Here is a 19,014-nt window from a genome sequence, read left to right on the forward strand (position 1 = left end):
CCCTCAGAAAACAGACTTTATGAAATGACGTTCCCAAATAGCACAGTGAGGAGGCGTTGGAGCTTGCAGTCTCCCACACCACGGCACGCTTTCCATCTATTAACTTTGGGTTAGCGTTTGCTTTGCTGCAGAATGAGTCATCTCATAGGTATAATATAGATACTACTTAAAAACTTGTGAATGTAATTGGATAACAATAAGGTAAAAGGGTTTGTTTTTATAATTAAATCAACCTTTACATAATTTGTATCTTGACTTTTCTAAAAATGCTAGGTGAGATTTTACTCTTCATTCTTTTTATTCATTGTCACAGTCACTATCATCACCACATAATTTTTATTATCCTTGATACTATGAGATATCATACTTATGGCATAATTACTCTGTTCTAGACATTATGCACCTCTACAGATTTATCTTATTTATTGCTTAGTAGTCGTCAAACATTGATTTGTTTTTGGCTCTTATCGGCCAGGCATATGTGCCTAATATTTAAGAAGTCATTGACATGTGAGACAATATTATAGATGTGTTTTGAAGCAATTTTATTGTTTTGTAAAAGATAATATTTCCAAAAATACTGGAAACTAAAACCTTATGTTTCTGTTAGCATTTCCCTAAGGAATGATACAGAGGAAGAAGTTTATTTGTCTTAAATTTTATAGACTGATTCTATTAAAGATATAAATGAAGATCCATGCAATTATTTTTTAGTTTGCTAAATTAAATTTCTAATGCATCCATGGTAGATTTGATATTTGAGTCTGGGCATACAAAGCTGTTTTAAATGAATAGTTCTATTGAAAAAACAATGAAATCCACAGTAGTGAAGCATCCCACATATCACATTGTCTTTCATACATTACCCATATTATCGTTTTCCTTCAAAATAATTTCTATTTTCCATAAAATTCGTCTGTTTACTTCCAATGCTTATATAGTCCTTAGAATATGTACAACAAATTGGCTAGGGAATCATTATATTTGGGCCAACTATTACTTTTTATAGTTGGTTAGAGACTTCACGTAGACACAGTTTGGTTGGTTCACCAAATTTTTCATATTTTCACATTGTTTTCATCAAGAAATGCATGAGATTGTATCCAAAGCTGCTGGTGCTTTAACCACTTGTTTCACATAGCTTTCTTTGACTGAAGATGAAAGTATTGGGTAGAACCTTAAAAGTTTTCTTCTCAGGTTTTATTTATTCTTTTTTCTCACTCAAGACTCCTGTTTGTTATTTGGTACTGTGGACAGAGTTTTCCAAAAAAAGTTCAAATTGAAAGAAATTAATTAGACAAGAAGATTAATTTCCATTTGTTTGCTTGTTTTGTGGTGTTTGTTATTGTTTTCTGTTTGTAACTGATGCCTATGTGATATGACAGTCTGTGAGTTACATGGTGCTGAATTGATTTAATATAGCAAAAGTTGTGAAGTTTGTTTGATTCAACCCAAAGACAACTACTGGTTCATTTGACTTTGTAGGTATTAAGTATCTTTATTTTAAGCTCTCTAGTTAAATTAATTTTAAGTATTCCCAACTCGGGTTTTGTGACAATTTACTAAGGGTCATCTGAAGCTAAAATTTATATTACCAAGATTGTAAATATTCTGTAATTCAGAAACTCCCTAATAAATTCTGCTTTAATGAACATTGCTGATGGTATTAGAATTTATTTTAAAAGCTTTAAGGGTCACATTTTATAATAAGATAAAACTTTGTGTCTGTTTAAACCTAAGTGAAATCATACACATAAAATCCAAGAAAGTATTTTTCTAATCACGACACACTCCCCAAAATTCCACTCAGGGGACCCTGGACCAAATATTGCCACTACCTTAATCTGTATAAAGAAGAAATTCGATGTTTAAATTAAAAGAATGGAATAATTCTGGGATACTGAATTATAAAATTCTGTGTTTAAGAATTAAAGCAACATTGCAACTTTTAAAAAGATTTTTCAACAAGCTGATATATTTATTAATCAGGATATTAGCTGTGTCTATGCAAAGGCATTCTCAATGTGATATTTTTCCAATATCTGTTGTCTTTATTAGGTGTTATATAAAATAACATTTAAAAATTCTTTAATCATGGTTTAAAAAGAAATATAAGCAGTACATACTCCTCTGGTAAGCTCAATAAATGCAAGTACTATTTGTCAACATTACTGAATGTGTCCAAAGCAATTGGTAAAGATTTATTAAGTAATCATGTTATATTCAAATAAAATGTTAATGCAAATGATAGTCTTCTAATTTTCTCATTTTATGAGCAAAGCTGGCTGATGGTATATATTGTTCTATATTTACAAAACCCAGTCAGTCTTTCTTTCTAAATTACCATTTAATTAGATTTTATTAGGAGAGGACATTAAATTTCAAGGTATCACTTGAGAGCTTTGCTTAAAGGATAACAAAGAACTGCTCTGTGTAATTTTTATTCTTATTATGCTATTTCTGCTAAAATCACTAGTGAAAGTAAACCTAGGATTTTAAAAAGACCCATCTTTGTTCCATAGTCTTCTATGTGCTGCCTGTTTTAAAATACCTATCCAGTATTTATGGCATCATTGTAGCCATGTGTGTTTCCAATATGGACTTACTGAAATTAGCTAATTAAAGAAAATAAATTTAGGGTAAGATGTACACAGGTAGAGATTTCCTGAGATAATGGCTTTGGGGAGTGGGTTTAGACAAAGAGTTTTGACAAATACGTTGGGACTTGTGAAGTGAAGTCTTCTGTGGGGTAGGCTGGCTTTTCAAATGTTAGAATGAAGACTAGTTAATTTCATGGGGAGCAGGAGGGATGAGAGGGTCAATGGCAAGCCTGTTCACCACTGAGCTGCTTTACAATCCCTTGCATCTTAAACGTGGTCACCTCTATCTTGTCTTTCAGTCCTCCACAAGCAACCCAGAGAAGTGTGTCTCTGCTTGCTAGAGCTGGGCCGGATTGCAGCCAGGTAGGTCAGCCGACTGCTCCTGTGTCAAGTCATGGACCATCTCAGTGCCCAAGCGTGTGAGAAACATTGATGGCTTTGGTTGCTGGTGTTAAACCTGTTGAGAAAGCTGTTCCTACAAATACAGTCAGTAGCAACATCTCAAGAACAGCTGTTCAAGCTAAACGCATGCCTCTGATAATCTTAACATGGTGATCCTGTTGTCAAAGCCACTGTCTCTTGGGGGTTGGGAGAGAGTCCTGTACATAAAGTTGTATGTGACGATTGGTCTTTCATTATTGGAAAGTCTAGTCCTATTACTTTCTTTCTTTAATCCTTCATCCCATCTCTCCCTCTTTACTCTTTATTAATAATGTTTAGCCTCTTCTTTTGTTCATTTTTCCTCATCTTCTCCCATTCAGCATCTCATCTCTCAGCTTTTTTCATTTCTATTACTGAGTGGGGAAATAGTTTTTAAATTATTCTCCATGTTTTTATTAGAGAAAGACATAGAATATTATAATTCTTATGTAGAGACATCTTGGGAAGAGATGCCAGAGACATTTGTCTTCTGGCAAAAAATAAACAAGAAACAGTTGTGGAAATCATAATGATATTTAAAGAAGCAGAGGAAGGGATTTTATTAGCTAGCTGGCTTCATTTCATGTGTTCTTGCAAACTATCAAGCAGGGATTCTGACAGTTCTATGAAGCCAAAACAATCAGAAGTGAAGTTTTAAATCTTTGAAGAAGTCTTAATGCAAAATTAAAATCAGGATAAATTAGAAGATGTTTTCTCATCCAGATCTGGATATGCTTATAGGGTTGAGATCAGATTAACCAATCGGCTAAAATGAGAGCTAACTCTGGGTATAAATTCTCAGAGAAATTTATAAAGAAAATCAAGGAAAAGAAAATACAGATGTGCACATCAGCAAATTACAGCAATTGGTAGAAAACTTTCTGCCAATAGATAGACCTATATTTAATCTAATAAAAAATTAACTTATAATCAAAATGAGGAACCCCAAGTTCTTTAAAACATCATAAGCAATGTTATTTTAACAAGTTGTATACCAGGTATGCATTTTAATTTACCGCAATAATTGGGTGAGAGAATGATTTTTTAATTAATTTTTTTTCAAATTAAACACAACTGATGTTCCACTCAGCAAGTAGTGAACAAATCAATTTGAGACATTCTGAGCTCTCTCTGTGCTCTAGCACACCATTCCCAGATTCTGTGTGAAGGCCTTCGGAGAGGGTTCCCTATTCTTTAGTCCACTCAGGTCTTGACTGCTCAGGCGTAGTTCAAGCTTGCAGAGTCTGGCTGGTACTTTGAACTCCCTGTCCTTTCTGGGTTGCCTCCTTCTTGGGTTCTGTGAGGGAACAAGACAAAGGTACCTGTCGCTTCTAGAACTCTGCCAAGCCACCCTTCCACCAGTCTTGGGGCTTCTGGCCCAGAGGACAAATAGTTTTGAGTCAAAGGAATAGCAAGGACTCAGCAGATGTGCCCTAAAAGGGGGGAGTTAAAAATACAGGGGTGATGGAGGAAAACATAAACACTAAAATCTCAGTGAGTGACTTGCTGCCATGGAAATGCTGGAGTAAAAGAAACATGGGTGGTCTAGTGTTCCTACTAACAGTGAGGCCGAAAGCTTTTCGCTTAGCTCCGTGTTTTGATTGTACTGTCAGAATACTCTAAAGTGCCAGACTGTTGCTTTAATATTTTAACTATATGAATTCATAAGCATCATGAATCTGAAAGTTGTAATGTAGAGGTAAAGAGAAGGAGGTGCATTATCTACAAAATTAGTTGGGGATTGTCATTTTCCTCTGTCTAGTTTATATGACTTGCATGTTTGTGGATTTATTTTTTTTTTGTAATTACATTTTTGGTTACTTGAACACTTTGATTAGAAATCCTGCTAAATTGGACATTTTAACTTTTATTGAGTCTTCAAAGGAGAAGACATAATATCCAATGACAAAAAATCCCTTTAGGAATCATCTTCCCTCCAACTCGATGTCCGGTATAAATTGCCCCTTACCATGGTGCATAAAGCAAATCCAAGTCTTGGTTAATGAAACAGAATCATAATGGTTTGGTCAATTTCAAGATGAAGCATGATATGAAAAGTTTTGCATTTTGGTCTTTTCCCCCAAGTATTTTAAACTTGAGATTCTGGGTTACTCCTTTAAAAAAACATTGTTACTGAGGCATAATTGACCTACACGAGGTTGCTTGTACTTAATACATACAACTTGATGAGTGTGGAAATAAGTACAGATCTGTGAAAACATTGCCACAATGTATGCCATAACCATATTCATCACCTCAAAAATTTCCTCCTGCTGCCTTATTATTATCAGTTATTATTATTTGTGATAAGAAGGGGTTGCTCCATTTCCCTCTGTGTTTATGATCATGCAAGCTGAGAAAAGCAGTATTTATTCATGATACAAAGGAATTATTATTTATTCCACAAAGGAGTTATCTAAGGAGTAAGATACCCTTACATAACAACACTCAACTTGTAAGTTTTGCTTTTTATTTTCTTCACCTACTTGAGGGGTGTGAAGTATTGCACACTCTCACTGAAAGAGAGAAAATGTGCTAAGAGATTTTTTTAGGGTGTTATACTTTTGTTGTATGCAGCACAAGGCTAAACAGTTGAATATGAATTGGATAGATTGAACATTTAAGTACCAGTGTCTACTGAGGTTTCTCTCTACACACTTTAAAGATTTCAGTTTTAATAGAAGTTCAGTTGTGCTTTATAAATGGCAAACCAATAAACCCAAACCTCTCTCCCTTAGCCATATGTTGAAGCATATTTTAGTTAAAGGGAAAAATCTCATTTTCCCCTAATCTCATTTTACTCCTATATTTTTAATATATATTAAACTTATATCTAGATCCTTATTTCATGCTTCCTCCTCCCCCAACTCCTCTGTGGAGGATTACATAAATTATTAAGACAGTTTTAGCCAAAAGTAAAAGTGATTTTGGGAGAACTCTAAGAATCATAACATTCATTTGTACGCAGCAGATGAGTTTTGAGCATTAAAAAGTTCCTAGCACAACTTTGTGAGTTTTTATTTTATTACTGGTAGATGATGCTTTCTTGGTATTTGATTCTAAACATTTCCTTCTCAAATTACATAAATATCATCTTAAAGCATCAACATTACTTTGGATATGACTGGCAAAATGTTTCCGATTCTCTGCCCTCTTCTCCTGCGTGGGAACACTGAGCAAAGCTCCTTTGGGAGCTGCGGGCTTCTCTGAGTTCTGGGAGGGGAGGATGAAACCACCTATTTGTGTTCTCATGGGTAAAACTTCCTTTTGTTTTCAACTAAATTGAGCTGTCATCACTGGAGAGGGAAATCCCTCCATACTTCAGAAACTGTGTCTGTTCCTGCGTATAAAACATGCATGCTTGCTTTCTGAAAAATAAAACATTGAGCAAAGGCTGGTCGATAAAACCTCAACAATCGTTTAATGACAATGCTGTGATATTTGTTCCTAAATAAAAGTTACTATGAATTCAACTTTTTTTACAGACTACAGAATTAAGATTAGCTTTACAATAAAAGTAAAACACTTGATATTTTGGTTTGTGGCCATAATCAATAACCAACATCATAGTGGAGCTTTTTATATTTTCGTTTCTGAGAACTTCTGTGATTTAACAAAATACGTGGCTATTCCAAAGAAATATACTTTACAAGTAATTTTGTTGGTCTTCTATTTCAATCCACGGCCCAGTGAAATGTTACTTAAAAGAAAAATATTTTTATACAAGACTTACCAATGAATTCATCTTAGTTAAAGCACTTGACTCCAACTACTAAGAATGTTACATGTTTTCACATGGGTGAAATTTTCTTCCAAATCTAAATCTATCTTTAAATTACTTGAAGACAGAATGAAAATGGAGCAAAACTACCTTGCAAGAATCTGTGACCTGTCTGTTACACACTTTAAACAGGAGGAGTTTCTAAGATGTTTCTAAGAGTTAAAGAAGTTTCCTTTAACTCTACTAAAATCAGCTCCCAATATCTTTTGTTTAAAACTATCACCTCCTAAATAGTTTGAGTAAATTTTCTCATTTGGGGCTCAGTTATTTCATCCAGAGAACAATCTCAAAAGTGTGTCTCATGCCAAAAAAAATGAAAAGCCCATTTTTTAGAATCTCATCATAAAGTCATTAACCATAAGACCCTTCCCTAGCACTTCATAATATTTTTTTAATGAGACAAAATCATGTATTGCCCTTTCAGTATCCACCCTACATTTTTATCACTGGGATGTATACAGAGGTGAGGATTTGGTCTTAGTGGACCCAAGCTTCTTGCTTTGGTTAGACGCTTATTCGGTTTGAAAGTTAGAGCAGCCCCATCTCCCCCAAAGCTCTAAAATCTTGTGGTTGGAAAGGAGTAGAAAATAGTATAAATTTGTGAAAACCTCATAGACACACTAGAAATGTGAAGTGGCATAGAGTTAATCATAGAAATCATAATGAAGCAGCCTTTTGGGGAGAGCTAAAAGACCTATTTGGTGACTGAGTTGGCTTGCAGGTGTGGGCCCCCAACCCAGGGGAATTTCATGATTTACGGCCTGTTGACATCTCCAGACAGACAGGAAGCCCATGAATCGTACTTAAGTGTGCATTTCTGGACTGGCCGACTATACCTTAGGCAGCCTGAAGTATTCAAAAGCCAATATAAGCAGAGATTTGGGGCTTAGTGTTGATTTTCCGTGTTCAGTGGCATAACTAATTTTCAGCATTCTCAGATAAAGAAAAATCTCCAGGGCAAGATTCCATGTGTAACTGTGTTACCAACGTCACCCAAACTTCATCTACTTTGTATCAGACATTGAGTGAAACCTATTCTCACTCTAATAATATATTTCTTATTTCACTTTGTAAAGAAAAGAGAAAAAAGAAAAAAATGTAACCTGTTCCTGAAAGGTGGCATGAATCCACCTACAATTAAGAATGAAATCATATTTTCCAATTGGCCTACTTTATACTTCAAATATGATGCTTTCACTTAGGATTGACATTTAATTGGCTGTGACTTCTAGTGCTTTAAATTCCTCTACTTGCACTGCCCAGTTTATGTTATTCTCCTAAGGACATTAAACATAAAATTTTATGCCTTGATAGAACTAAGAATTCATAAGTCTAGGGAAAGGAAGAAAGAGTTGCTTGCTGAAGTTCATCCAGTGAGTTAGCAGCAAAGCTGAATTTATGACGTGGGCTGCTCCACTCCAGCGCTGAGGTGTTTCTGCCATTGCACACCTCCAGGAAAATCAATTCAAAGGAAGCCTATAGCACATTTTATTTTATTTTTTGTAAAGGTTACAAACAATACTAATGTAAACAATATTAATAATACTGCTCTAAATCTTAATTCTGATGCTGTTGTATGACTTAATTTGGTGGTATAATATGCTTTAAAAGTAAACACTTGGGCAAAAGTACTTCAGTGCTGTGGTTTTCTGGTCGTGCAACATTTCAAACATCAATTAACAGCCATCTCAGAGGTCGTGACAGGTGTCAGAGGTTGTGATGGGCGTGCCGTGCATACTGCTTTAATTCCTCCTGACAATATTAAAATACAAGAAGTAGAGTTCCCATTTCACAGGGAGATAAAACAGGCTCAGAAATAATGTGTGTGACGATGGCCCAGTGCGCCAGATGAAGGCAGCTGTCCAATGCTCTTCCGCCGCCCACGCTCTGCTGCTCCATCAGGCCGCTAGCACAGGCCATTTTCACCTCTACTTTTAGAGGGAATCAGGGTGGAGGTTGCTATGGAGACCTCCCTGTGGGCAGTTTCTTCCCTAGAAGAAGAAGGGTAAACTGAGACAAACATGCTCATTTTATTCTTAGATTTACAATTTGATAAATCCTTTAACTTATTGGAGAGGAATGAGTCATGAAGGAGAAAGGCCAGGAATTATGCTAATTGAGTCCCTCTACATAGACAAAACCTCAAGAGAGAGGAAATTGCTTTTCCCTAGAAATATCTGCTGAACAGTTAAAATAACTAGCCTTTAGAACAAGATAGGAATCTAAGCTTTTACATTTAATATTGTTTCAATATATTATTCATCTGAGGTACTAGACATATTGTCAACATGTTTATATTCTCTATGTGTAGACTATTTACTTTGTAGGTTATCCATAACCTGTGACTTTTCCCTCTGATTAAAATATCAGAGAAAACTGGTCTCAGTTGTGAAGTCAGAGAACCTCAATTTACATCTTGGTCCAGCTTCTGTGTAGTTCTGTATGTTCTCTGGACCTGTATTCTTGCCTGTACACGTGAGAGTGTGTAACTAGACTGTCCCAAAGATCCTCCTTGGCTCTTAAACTCTGGAGTTATCTTTGGCCTCCTCTACCTGGGTATGATTGATGTACATCTAAAAAAAAACAAATCGATTTTAAGTTCAGCCAAACAAAAATATGATTATGGGAGGTAATAATGGTAAGAACACTGAGAACAACTATCTCTCTTTTTTTGTATAACTTCTTGGCATTTATAATTTACAACAAATAATTTTTAACATATTATTTTAAATTGTTTCTCTTTCTTTTCTGGTCATATGCTTTCCTAGTAATCCTGGCCATGCTTTCATTGTATTGTTCTTAAGAGAGTAACCGGTATAATCCATGGTCCACTGTTCCAGAGCCCATAGGAGATCTACACTTAACAGTGAACTTCTTCTCTGTTAAATCATTTAAGAATGTTTATTTTGGGGGATTGCTGTTTTCAAACTTGGCTCTGATTGATTTTATTTCCATCTTTAACAAGATTGTGTCCAAAATAGCAGTTCAATTATAGCACTAATATCATTTGCTAGTAAATATGAAAGTTGAAGACTACATTTTATATGGTTATATATTATTGATTTATTCACATATACCCATAGTATTTTATTTAACCTTAGTATGTTATATGTTATGTGTCTGTTTATATACATGTGTATACACACACAGAGCAAGTATGGTTTTCCTCTGCTTAAAAGAATGCCATTTAAGAACTTTCCATTTCAGGCCAGGAAAAGTTAATGTTATTTTAAAAAATCACCACTTTGTTCCTATAGTGTTCATAATCAAATGTAACATATGGTAAGTGGATCACTTTAAGTTATGCGTGTGTGATCTGGTATCTTTTAAAAGGTATGGCGTGGAGCCCCCTGGTTTGATAAAATTGGAAAAAGAGATTGAACAAGAAGAAACACTTTCTGCCCCTTCTCCTTCACCCTCCCCTTCATCGAAGTCTTCTGGAAAAAAGAGTACGGGAAACCTGCTGGATGACGCAGTAAGTAAAATGGGCCAGACTTCTTCCTACCACTTAGTCTTTTCCTTGAGTTTCAAAACTCATTTTGTAAATCTCTTATCAGTCTAACCTTATTTAAATTTCATTGAAATTCATTATAAAATCCTATAAAAATTTGTAGTTCAATAATTCATTTTGAGAGTCAAAACTGAGCCAGTCTTTGCAAATAAAGTGTCACTTAATTCCGCTGAGTAGTAGCTAAAATTTTAGGATAATGTATCAACTTTCTGAAAGTTGGCTTTGAAAACCCTTAAGTCTGTTGTCATTGGTTTATGGGTCCTCATTCACAGATAAGATACCTGAGGCCCGAGATTGTAAGGATTGTTGAGGAAGGGAAAGCATCCTAAACAGAGATCAGAACTGCCCTGGACTGCCTGCTACGGGCCAGGTCTAATCTGCCTAGCATTACTTTTCAAGTGCTCTCACCATCTGTAAGGCAGGTTTTTTACTGAGAAAACAGAAACTTAGAAGTTGAATCACCTGCCGAGGTAAGAAGAGGAGCTTAGATTCCAACCCAACTTTGTCTAACTCCGCATTCCTCTACTGAGCAGAGTCCTCAAGTCAGTCTTTGGAAGATTAGGATCTATGTTCACTATACCCTTGTAATCACAGATTCTGGGTGTAACAGCAGACAGGATGCATTAGAACTCTCTGGCTACCTCTCTCGACTGTTAAGTAGTTCTTGGTTATAAGGAGTGTGTTTGATTGCGTGTGTGTATTTACCTCCCAGCACATGTATTTTAGTGCAACTGAAAAGAAATGCTAATTTGTCTGATGGAATGTAGTAACACCATTCAGTCTAGCATCAGAGATGTGAGGGTGAAGTATGTCTCACATACATGGGGAGAGTCCTTAGAAACTAGCAGCAACCGTAATGCCCATCGCGTGGAGTAGACAGGACTGCCAGGGGCTGCCGGCCCCTGGCTGAGGGTTTCCTTCTCCAGGGTCTGAGTTGAAAAGGCCCGGGACGGTGGATGATTGGCATTACATGATGCACACAGAGAGGTTTCCCCATATTCTGCTTTCCTCCCTGTGACACTCCAACTTACACTGCGGGTTTAGAGGAGCAGAAATCTAACTACTTTTTTCCTGACAGGTGGAGATTTTTTTATTTCTACTAAAGACAGCAAACTTAAACTTAGCCTGTCAAGGTATCTTAGCCAGTAACAACTTAATTTAGCTTTCTTTTGTTTAGTCTGCTCAGGAATTAAATGGACAAGGGCATTTTACTATCATCTAAAACAGTGTAATTGTGGGGAGAGGAGAGTATAAGGGGGAAAATGGTGATGAAAAAAACAATAAAAATAAGTAAAAAAATCACAGGACTGTTATTAAGGATCAGTTATATGCCTTGCTTGTTATAGTATTTCTTATTTTATAAGTGAATTGAATAAACTATTAATAGTAGATAATAGTGTATTTTTATGTATTGATGTGAACAGTGTTCTCACTCAATTATACTTTTTTGATTAGAACTTATTTTGGAGTAAGATGTTCCTTTAATCTTTCTCTTATAAATGTATTTCTCTGGGGCAACTAGACTTGATTTAATCCTTTTCCCTTCAGTTATCACTTCCATTCATTTTCTTTAATACATTATTGTCAGAATTCTGGCCAGCATCACCTTTAACCTCCTAATGAATGAATTACTGAATCAAATACATTGTTTTAGTCCTCAGATTAGGAGGCTGCTTTCTGATGTTTGGCACTGTTGACCCATGCGTTTTTGACATTATTCTCCACAAACATCATTCTTACCAGAACGATCAGCCTAAATGCAACTCCACTTTGATGAAAATTATATAGGGGTTCCCTTTAACATCAAAGGGTAAACCCCCAACTCATTTATGGTCCACACATGCCTCCAGGTTCTGGCCTGTTTTGTTTTTCCCTGGTTTGTCTTTATTGCCCTTCAGACTCACCCTGGCATTCTGAGGTGTCCATTATAAAGATGCCCGCTAACCCCAAAGTCCTGAGGACCTTTTATACCCTGTGTTTTTCCCCATTTGCTTTCCTCACCATGCTTATACCTACTCATCTTTTAAATCTACTTTTAAACACTTTTTCATCTTTTAAAATTTGGGCCGTGTGGCCTCCAATATAAAGCTTTTTTTGGCCTCTCCCATCCCAGGTAAAACTGACAAAGTAGTCTTTGATGCCCCAAGAATTTTTATACATTTTAATGAAGTATTTACTTTATTGGGTATAAATACCTATTATTCCCTATGGGCTGTCCTTGTTCTTAAAGACAAGGACCACCTTTTATTAGTCTATGTCTATTAGTGCCATTTTTTGTTGAATAGATTATCAGTGTGGATAATTGAGGTATAAAAAGTTTCTTCCTTGTTCTATTTATCTAGAATGACCATGTGCTCTGAAAATGGGGGCACTTAGCAGAGGGAGGAGATGTTCATTGCTCCTTGCAACTATTTACATGAACCTGGGAGGGGTGGCTAGAAGGGTCCCCTTTCTCCACCAGCTTGTCCCATAGGTAGCCATCCAGCATCCCGGAGAAGGGGAGGACAATGAGGGGAGTGAGAAGGTGGTGAAACAACTGTAGAAGGGATTTGGGAAAAGTTTTCTAATGCTGCAGTTTAGAAGAGGTAGAATGAGATAGGAACTCCCTTGAAAATGGCAAGACCGGCACTCCGTGGCTGTTCTCCCTACTCCAAGTTCCGGTCTCTCAACTGGAAACAAGAGCTTTAACTCCCCTTTACAGTTTACGAGAGTTTGGGAACATAACTATCTGTTTAGTTAGGGGGTTGTAATTGAATGTAGGAAATGTGCAAAGTGGCTATTTTTGTACCATTGCCAGCTAGAATGCTATGTTCTGAAACTCTTTAAGCCAGTGTTTCTCCAAGAATGTTTAATCAAATACTAACACCCCCAGATGCCCCACAGGGAAAAAAATTCCATGGTTAGGTTAGTTTGAGAAATACAGCTTACTGTATTTCTTGTGCAGAGTTTGGCAATGCACCATGGTATATCAAAGGCACTAGTGAGCTCCATAATGAGATCTTGTTTGACCTGGAATTTTCCAAATTATTTGGCCACAGAAGTGTCTTATAGTCTCCTATACACTGTGTTGGGAAAATTTCATTGACATATGTTCATTCTGTTTAAATGATAGTTTTTCACCAAAGTGTTTTATTTCAGGGACAGTGGAAGAGAGAAACATAATCTGAGCCTCACTAATGATTTAAATCAGAGCTGCGTATGTCAAATATAAAAAGTAAATAGTTTCTATGGCAGTTGCTTCACTGCACGTGAAGCATATGTAGCTGTTGGAATTTGAAATTCATGTACTCTCATTTGTATTTTAGAATGGGGGTATGTTATAAAATACAGATGCTTGCAAAGTTCCTGAGTTCAGTTAAAAATACTGGCTATTTCTGCTTTGGCAAAGTTACTATTTGTATCAAAAAAAGAAGAAAAAAGAAAAGAGGAGGATAAAGAGGGACAATAAAAGAAGAAAGAGGAATAAAGAGGAAAGAGAAAGAAAAAAGAGAGTAAGAAAAGCAGACCTGTGTTAAGATATCATGTTCCCATGAACAATTTCAACAGTCACTGTCCATTTTGAAACTTTCAGTGTTTCCTCTCAACTCTTTGTTTGCCTTGAGGGGAACTGTGGAAAATTGAAAGAAACAAATAGGTGGCCCTTTATGTGGACAATACATCTCACCTTCTTTAATCAAGATATCATAAAAGAACACACAGTGGATCCATTCAGATTAATTCATTCTCCTGATGTCCTGACAGTGTGATTCAGCTGTGATAACATGGCGGCGGTGGGTCAAGTTTTCTTTGCATTCCCTCGTGTTGAGCTGGTTCCCACACAATGAGTTGAATGCAGTTCTAAGAAACCATTCTTACTTTCTTCCTCTTCTCCATCAACTTCCTCAGTCTGGGGATGAGAGATAGTGTAATTCTGAGTAATCAGGCTCCTCTTGAAATCCCATTTCAGCAGAAAACTGGCTGGGTTCCTGGCCCAAAACAGAACACCTGCCAGACTGACTTATCCCGAGGTAATGTAAGAAGCACAGATGTCATCTGTCACAGTTTACTTAACAATGTATTTCCACTACCCACAGTCTGGCCTTGTCTCTTCCGTATCTGCCTCCACCTCTCACACAACTACAAAAAAGCTCTTGATTTTTTTTTTTAAAGTCCATCTTCAAAGTTCAGAAGGCATGAGAGAAGGGCAGGCCACTTGAGAAAATGTATTTTGTAATTCACTCCATTGGATCCCAGGAGTTTCTGTGTTTTGTCTAAGAATACTTCAGGATGGAAATACTTTTTATATGTACTGTGATTGTCGTTGCTTAGCAGAGGAACAACTTGAACACCCCTTCACCCTTTGCTCAATTACTACGTGTCAATAAAACTGTGTTAAGCATGGTTCTAGGAAAGTTTGAGCCATGCACTTTTCTGTGCTGACTTATTGTTCTATTATCATCATCTTGTTCACAAATCTCCATTTCAAAAAGTCCCTAGAGACAGAATTCTGTTAATACTTGGGGAATGGGTAGATGTATCTATGGGCCAAGTATCATATGATGGAAAAAAATTCAGCACTCAAATACAGGGATTTAATCACTAAATTAATAATGAGAGGCATTTTTTTCATTTTGCAATGAAAGCTATCTGTAAGATTCTATAAATCCAGTCTTAATCTGTTGCACTAATTTCTCCCTGTGTCCTTATAGGCTCATGTTTTCTTATCAATTCATTTATTTACTCAATATGCATTTATTGAACACACAATATATGCCTTTAAGGCATTGAGTCTTATTTCAAGGATTTAAAACTATAATGAAATACCATCTTCACCCATAAGTAACTCACAATCCAGCAAAGAGAAGATAAGGCTATTCAACAACTGTTATACAATTTCATATGATAAGAGTAAGTATTAAGAATTGTAGGTTTTCATGTTGGCAGAGTTAGGGGTTCTAGAAGGGATTGATGAAAATATGTATCCCGAAGTTGGTTCTCTTCCCCCAGCTACAGTGTTGGTTTCTCTTTATGTCTCCACCGAGGCGTAATTGTATAGTTCTTAAGATAAGTTTTATTCAGCATCCCTTCACTTTTTGTAGCTTTTCCTCTAGTTTTTTGGGCTTCCATACTTTCTGGAATCTCTCTCAATCTAGGGATGCCAAGCTGTTTAAGTCCTTTACGACAACACACCGGTGAGTTCATGTTACTCTGCCCACATGTTTGCTTAGTAGAAGGCTGCCTGAGGTCAGACTCCGCTTCATGTGAGGGAATGATTGTCTCTGCTGACGAAACTCGAGGAACCATGTCTTTGTGGAGGAAAAAGTTTGGGTGGGGAGAGTCAAGCCAGCGCCTTCAGAAACCAGATTTATTCTCTCTAGCTTCTCAAATGCAGGCTGCACATTGTTTAGATATCTCTTCCAAGGAGACTTTGACTCAAAACACAGGAAAGTGTTGTTTTTGGTTGTTTGGTGGGTGGGTTGGTTGGTTGGTTAGTTGAAGAGAGGGCAGTCATGAGACATAGCATGACAGGCTCTCAGTGAGGCAGAACATAAATATCAACCTTATTCCTTAAATCATGGACTATGCACTGTCTTCTGATAGCATGATAAGTACTGTGCACATATTTAGAGTAGCTATTTTTTTAAGAGTAGGAAGATGGATGAAATAGAGATAAATTCTGGTATCAGGTTCTGTAAATGCACATACGATGCTGCCCCAGAAGGAGGTTTTGGTAGGTGGCACGTAACTGAGATGGAGTGAATTGCTGGATGAGCCCGGGTGAAGGAGAGATGGCTTATTATAAAAAGTCTTTGAGCTCAAAATAAGATGAAACTACAGTCTTATTTAGAAAAATAATTTGTTATCATTTATTTCAGAATGGGTAAAATTCATATTGTTAAATTATGAGGAAACATAGGTTAGCCTCGTTAACATACCTTCTATTCTAGCTTTCAATACAGTTGTGTTGGTAACCCAATGTACACAATCTTTTTAATCTTCCCAAAATGAGAACCCAGGTCTTCATTCCTATGCTGCCGATTGATATGCCCATTGTTCTCCAGCATCGTTATCATCGTCATCATCCAGCTCACACCTTAGTGTGGTTATTGGCCTTCAGGAAGTGCCTTCTGGGCCTGACCTTCATATAGTTAGACTTAATGTGCTATTTCTGTGCTCAAATCATGCTCATAGTCTGATAGAGAACAAATTTAAAAGCAGTAATGGTCTATGGGCTTTTGAACCCACAGGACTGATTAGTCTAAATGGGAATTGATTAAGGAGAATGAACTTGCCTGCTCTTCTATTTCAGGTGAAAAGGATTTCTGAGGATCCTCCTTGCAAATGCCCAAGCAAATTCTGTGTGGAGAGGCTCTCTCAAGGAAGATACCGAGTGGGAGAAAAGATCCTCTTCATTAGGGTAAAGTTTTACTTTTCACTTGATATCTTGTCCTTTATGAGCCTTTCAGGACTTGAGTTGGGTGTTGCAGGAAAATATGACCAATAACTAAGCAGGAACTCCCCCTCTGTTGGTTACAGTTGGACTTGAAGACATGAGGTATGAATGTTTTAAAATGTATCATACATAATTACTGCTGAGGGCTAAATAAATAGAACTCTCTCTTTTTACATATATACACAAAAACACATACCAAATAGATCATACAGATCAAATAGAATAAGGAAAAGAAAAACCGACAAATTGCTTTTTGTTTGTACATTTAGTCTCAAAGGAACTATCTACACACACACACACACACACACACACACACACAACCCCAGTGGGAAACAGAAATCAATATTCTGTCCTGACCTTTCACATCTCAACTTTGGGAAGATCATCCTATTGGTCCCAGTAATTTTCAAATGATTTAAACATGATTTTTTCAAGATGTTTGGATTATGAACCAGAGTGAAGAGAATGAAAATTTGGTACAGTAGCATGGTGAAATGGTGACTGCCATTTCATACTTAGCTTTCGGGGGTTGAATAAAGAAATGCAGACCTGTGCCAACCGGCAACTCGGTGGTCTCTGTCCATTTTACATTGTTAGCAGTTGTAGATTGTAATTAGTGGCTCAATAAAGTAACATTTCAGGCCTTTCACTTGTGATCTGTTTTGGTAATAATCAAGAAGACTTAGTCTCTCAGAATAAGTCTATGACTTTTCATAAGACCAAGAATTTTTCTCAGAAATAAGAAAATGAAAAATATAGCACTGATATATTTCTAGAAACCTTCAATTCATAAGCATAAGTATTTTCTACCTCATTTTTTAGTCCTTTCCTAAATAACAGTGGTTATGATTCAAAGGAGCTCTAGTCGCTCTTCATATGAGTAAGTTACAAATACATTGCTTGTTATTATTCCATAGAGCAGAATGATTTGAGTGTGCACATTTAGTACAGTCAATGAATATGCTAGACAATGCTCAAATCAGTGATGGCCTGGTAGAAATTTTGTCTCTGTAATGTTTTCTCAATTTCAACTTTTGACTGAAGATTATTTTCAGGCTCAGCTTTTGTTCTTAAAAGTTCAACAACATGTTATTTGAAGAAAAGTTTGATCATAATTAGCCTTCAACAATAATGGCAATCATTTTGGATTTTAATCTAATGTAGGCCAAAGCTTATTGATTATTTAAAAAAAAACTCAGATAATAATTGACATGTTGCTTTGGAATAGCCGTGAAGAGGATATAGTGAGATTTTTTATGAGGGGTTTGAGTACCAGTCTGGGAGAGTGGCCTCACTATTATAAACAGTTGCCCCATCGAGGCCTGTTGTTTTCTTGTTCCTTATGATAAGGATAACGAACAGGTTTATTTTAGGCAGGTTGCCTCCTTTCCCTTTCATACATTAAAAAATAGTGACCTAGTATTTCCAAAGGTGTCTTTCAGTTTTACTGTGTTGACCTTTCTAAGTTCAGACTCAGGCCCCTTGAGAATATTAGGCCCTTGAGCTCAGAATCAAAATGGCGTTTTATTCATATGAAAAAATTATTCCTTTTATGATAGAAGTGTTGACAAAAACATTTCTAAATTAATAAACTTTGTACATTTACACAAATTAATGAATTAGATACTTTTTCCTCCAATGTGCCCTAATATCTTTAGGCTATATATATATATATATAAAACATTTTTATTTGTGTCTAGAGTTCCACATTTAGTTAATTGTCAAAAAATTTGATATCTTTTTTTATGAATTACATAAATTTACCTTGTTTTTAACCTTTAAGGTATTTTTTGGTGTTCTATTTTTCTTTTCAGAAAATGGTCTCCTTTTGGTAAAATCTGTGCATTGCATTGTTTATAGAGGAATTGGGATTTGTGTTACTGAAAAAAAATTGCATGAACATCCCTAGTGATAGCATTTGAATTAAAATACCAGTGTGTCACAGCAGAACATACTGTGCACATTGAGTCCCGTGCTTCCAGGGCTCCAGGTAAGCCAGGAGTAAGGAGGGACCTGTCGTGTGGTCACACACTGAGTGGCCAGCAAGCTGCGGTATCCTGCTGCTGACGGAGGTGCTTTAACAGCTTCAGTCGCCCACTTTTCCTTGTTTTGTACTGCCCACATATACTTTGAACTTTTTGTTTTACAACAGATTTCACTTTTGAATTAACACATTTTTTTCAACTGTTAATTTTTAAAAAGGATTCTTTATATAACTGCCTAAATTGGAAAGTTAAATTATTTGTCCAAAAAAGGAAGATATCCATTA

At 36.3% G+C, this 19,014-nt stretch overlaps 1 protein-coding gene across 7 annotated transcripts in view; it reads left to right on the top strand.

Moving 5' to 3' along the window:
• The window catches only part of GAS2 (growth arrest specific 2), a 115,078-nt gene that overhangs the window by 49,806 nt on the left and 46,258 nt on the right, over positions 1 to 19,014 (top strand). For all 7 annotated transcript variants that reach the window (XM_036029149.1, XM_036029147.1, XM_036029148.1 and 4 more), the window contains exons 5-7: positions 2,900 to 2,963; positions 10,135 to 10,276; positions 16,602 to 16,709. In XM_036029149.1, the coding sequence (XP_035885042.1) occupies positions 2,900 to 2,963; positions 10,135 to 10,276; positions 16,602 to 16,709 (314 nt within the window). The remainder of the gene's footprint in view (positions 1 to 2,899; positions 2,964 to 10,134; positions 10,277 to 16,601; positions 16,710 to 19,014) is intronic.

Source organism: Phyllostomus discolor, chromosome 6 (assembly GCF_004126475.2).
Source record: "Phyllostomus discolor isolate MPI-MPIP mPhyDis1 chromosome 6, mPhyDis1.pri.v3, whole genome shotgun sequence".
NCBI lineage: Eukaryota > Metazoa > Chordata > Mammalia > Chiroptera > Phyllostomidae > Phyllostomus > Phyllostomus discolor.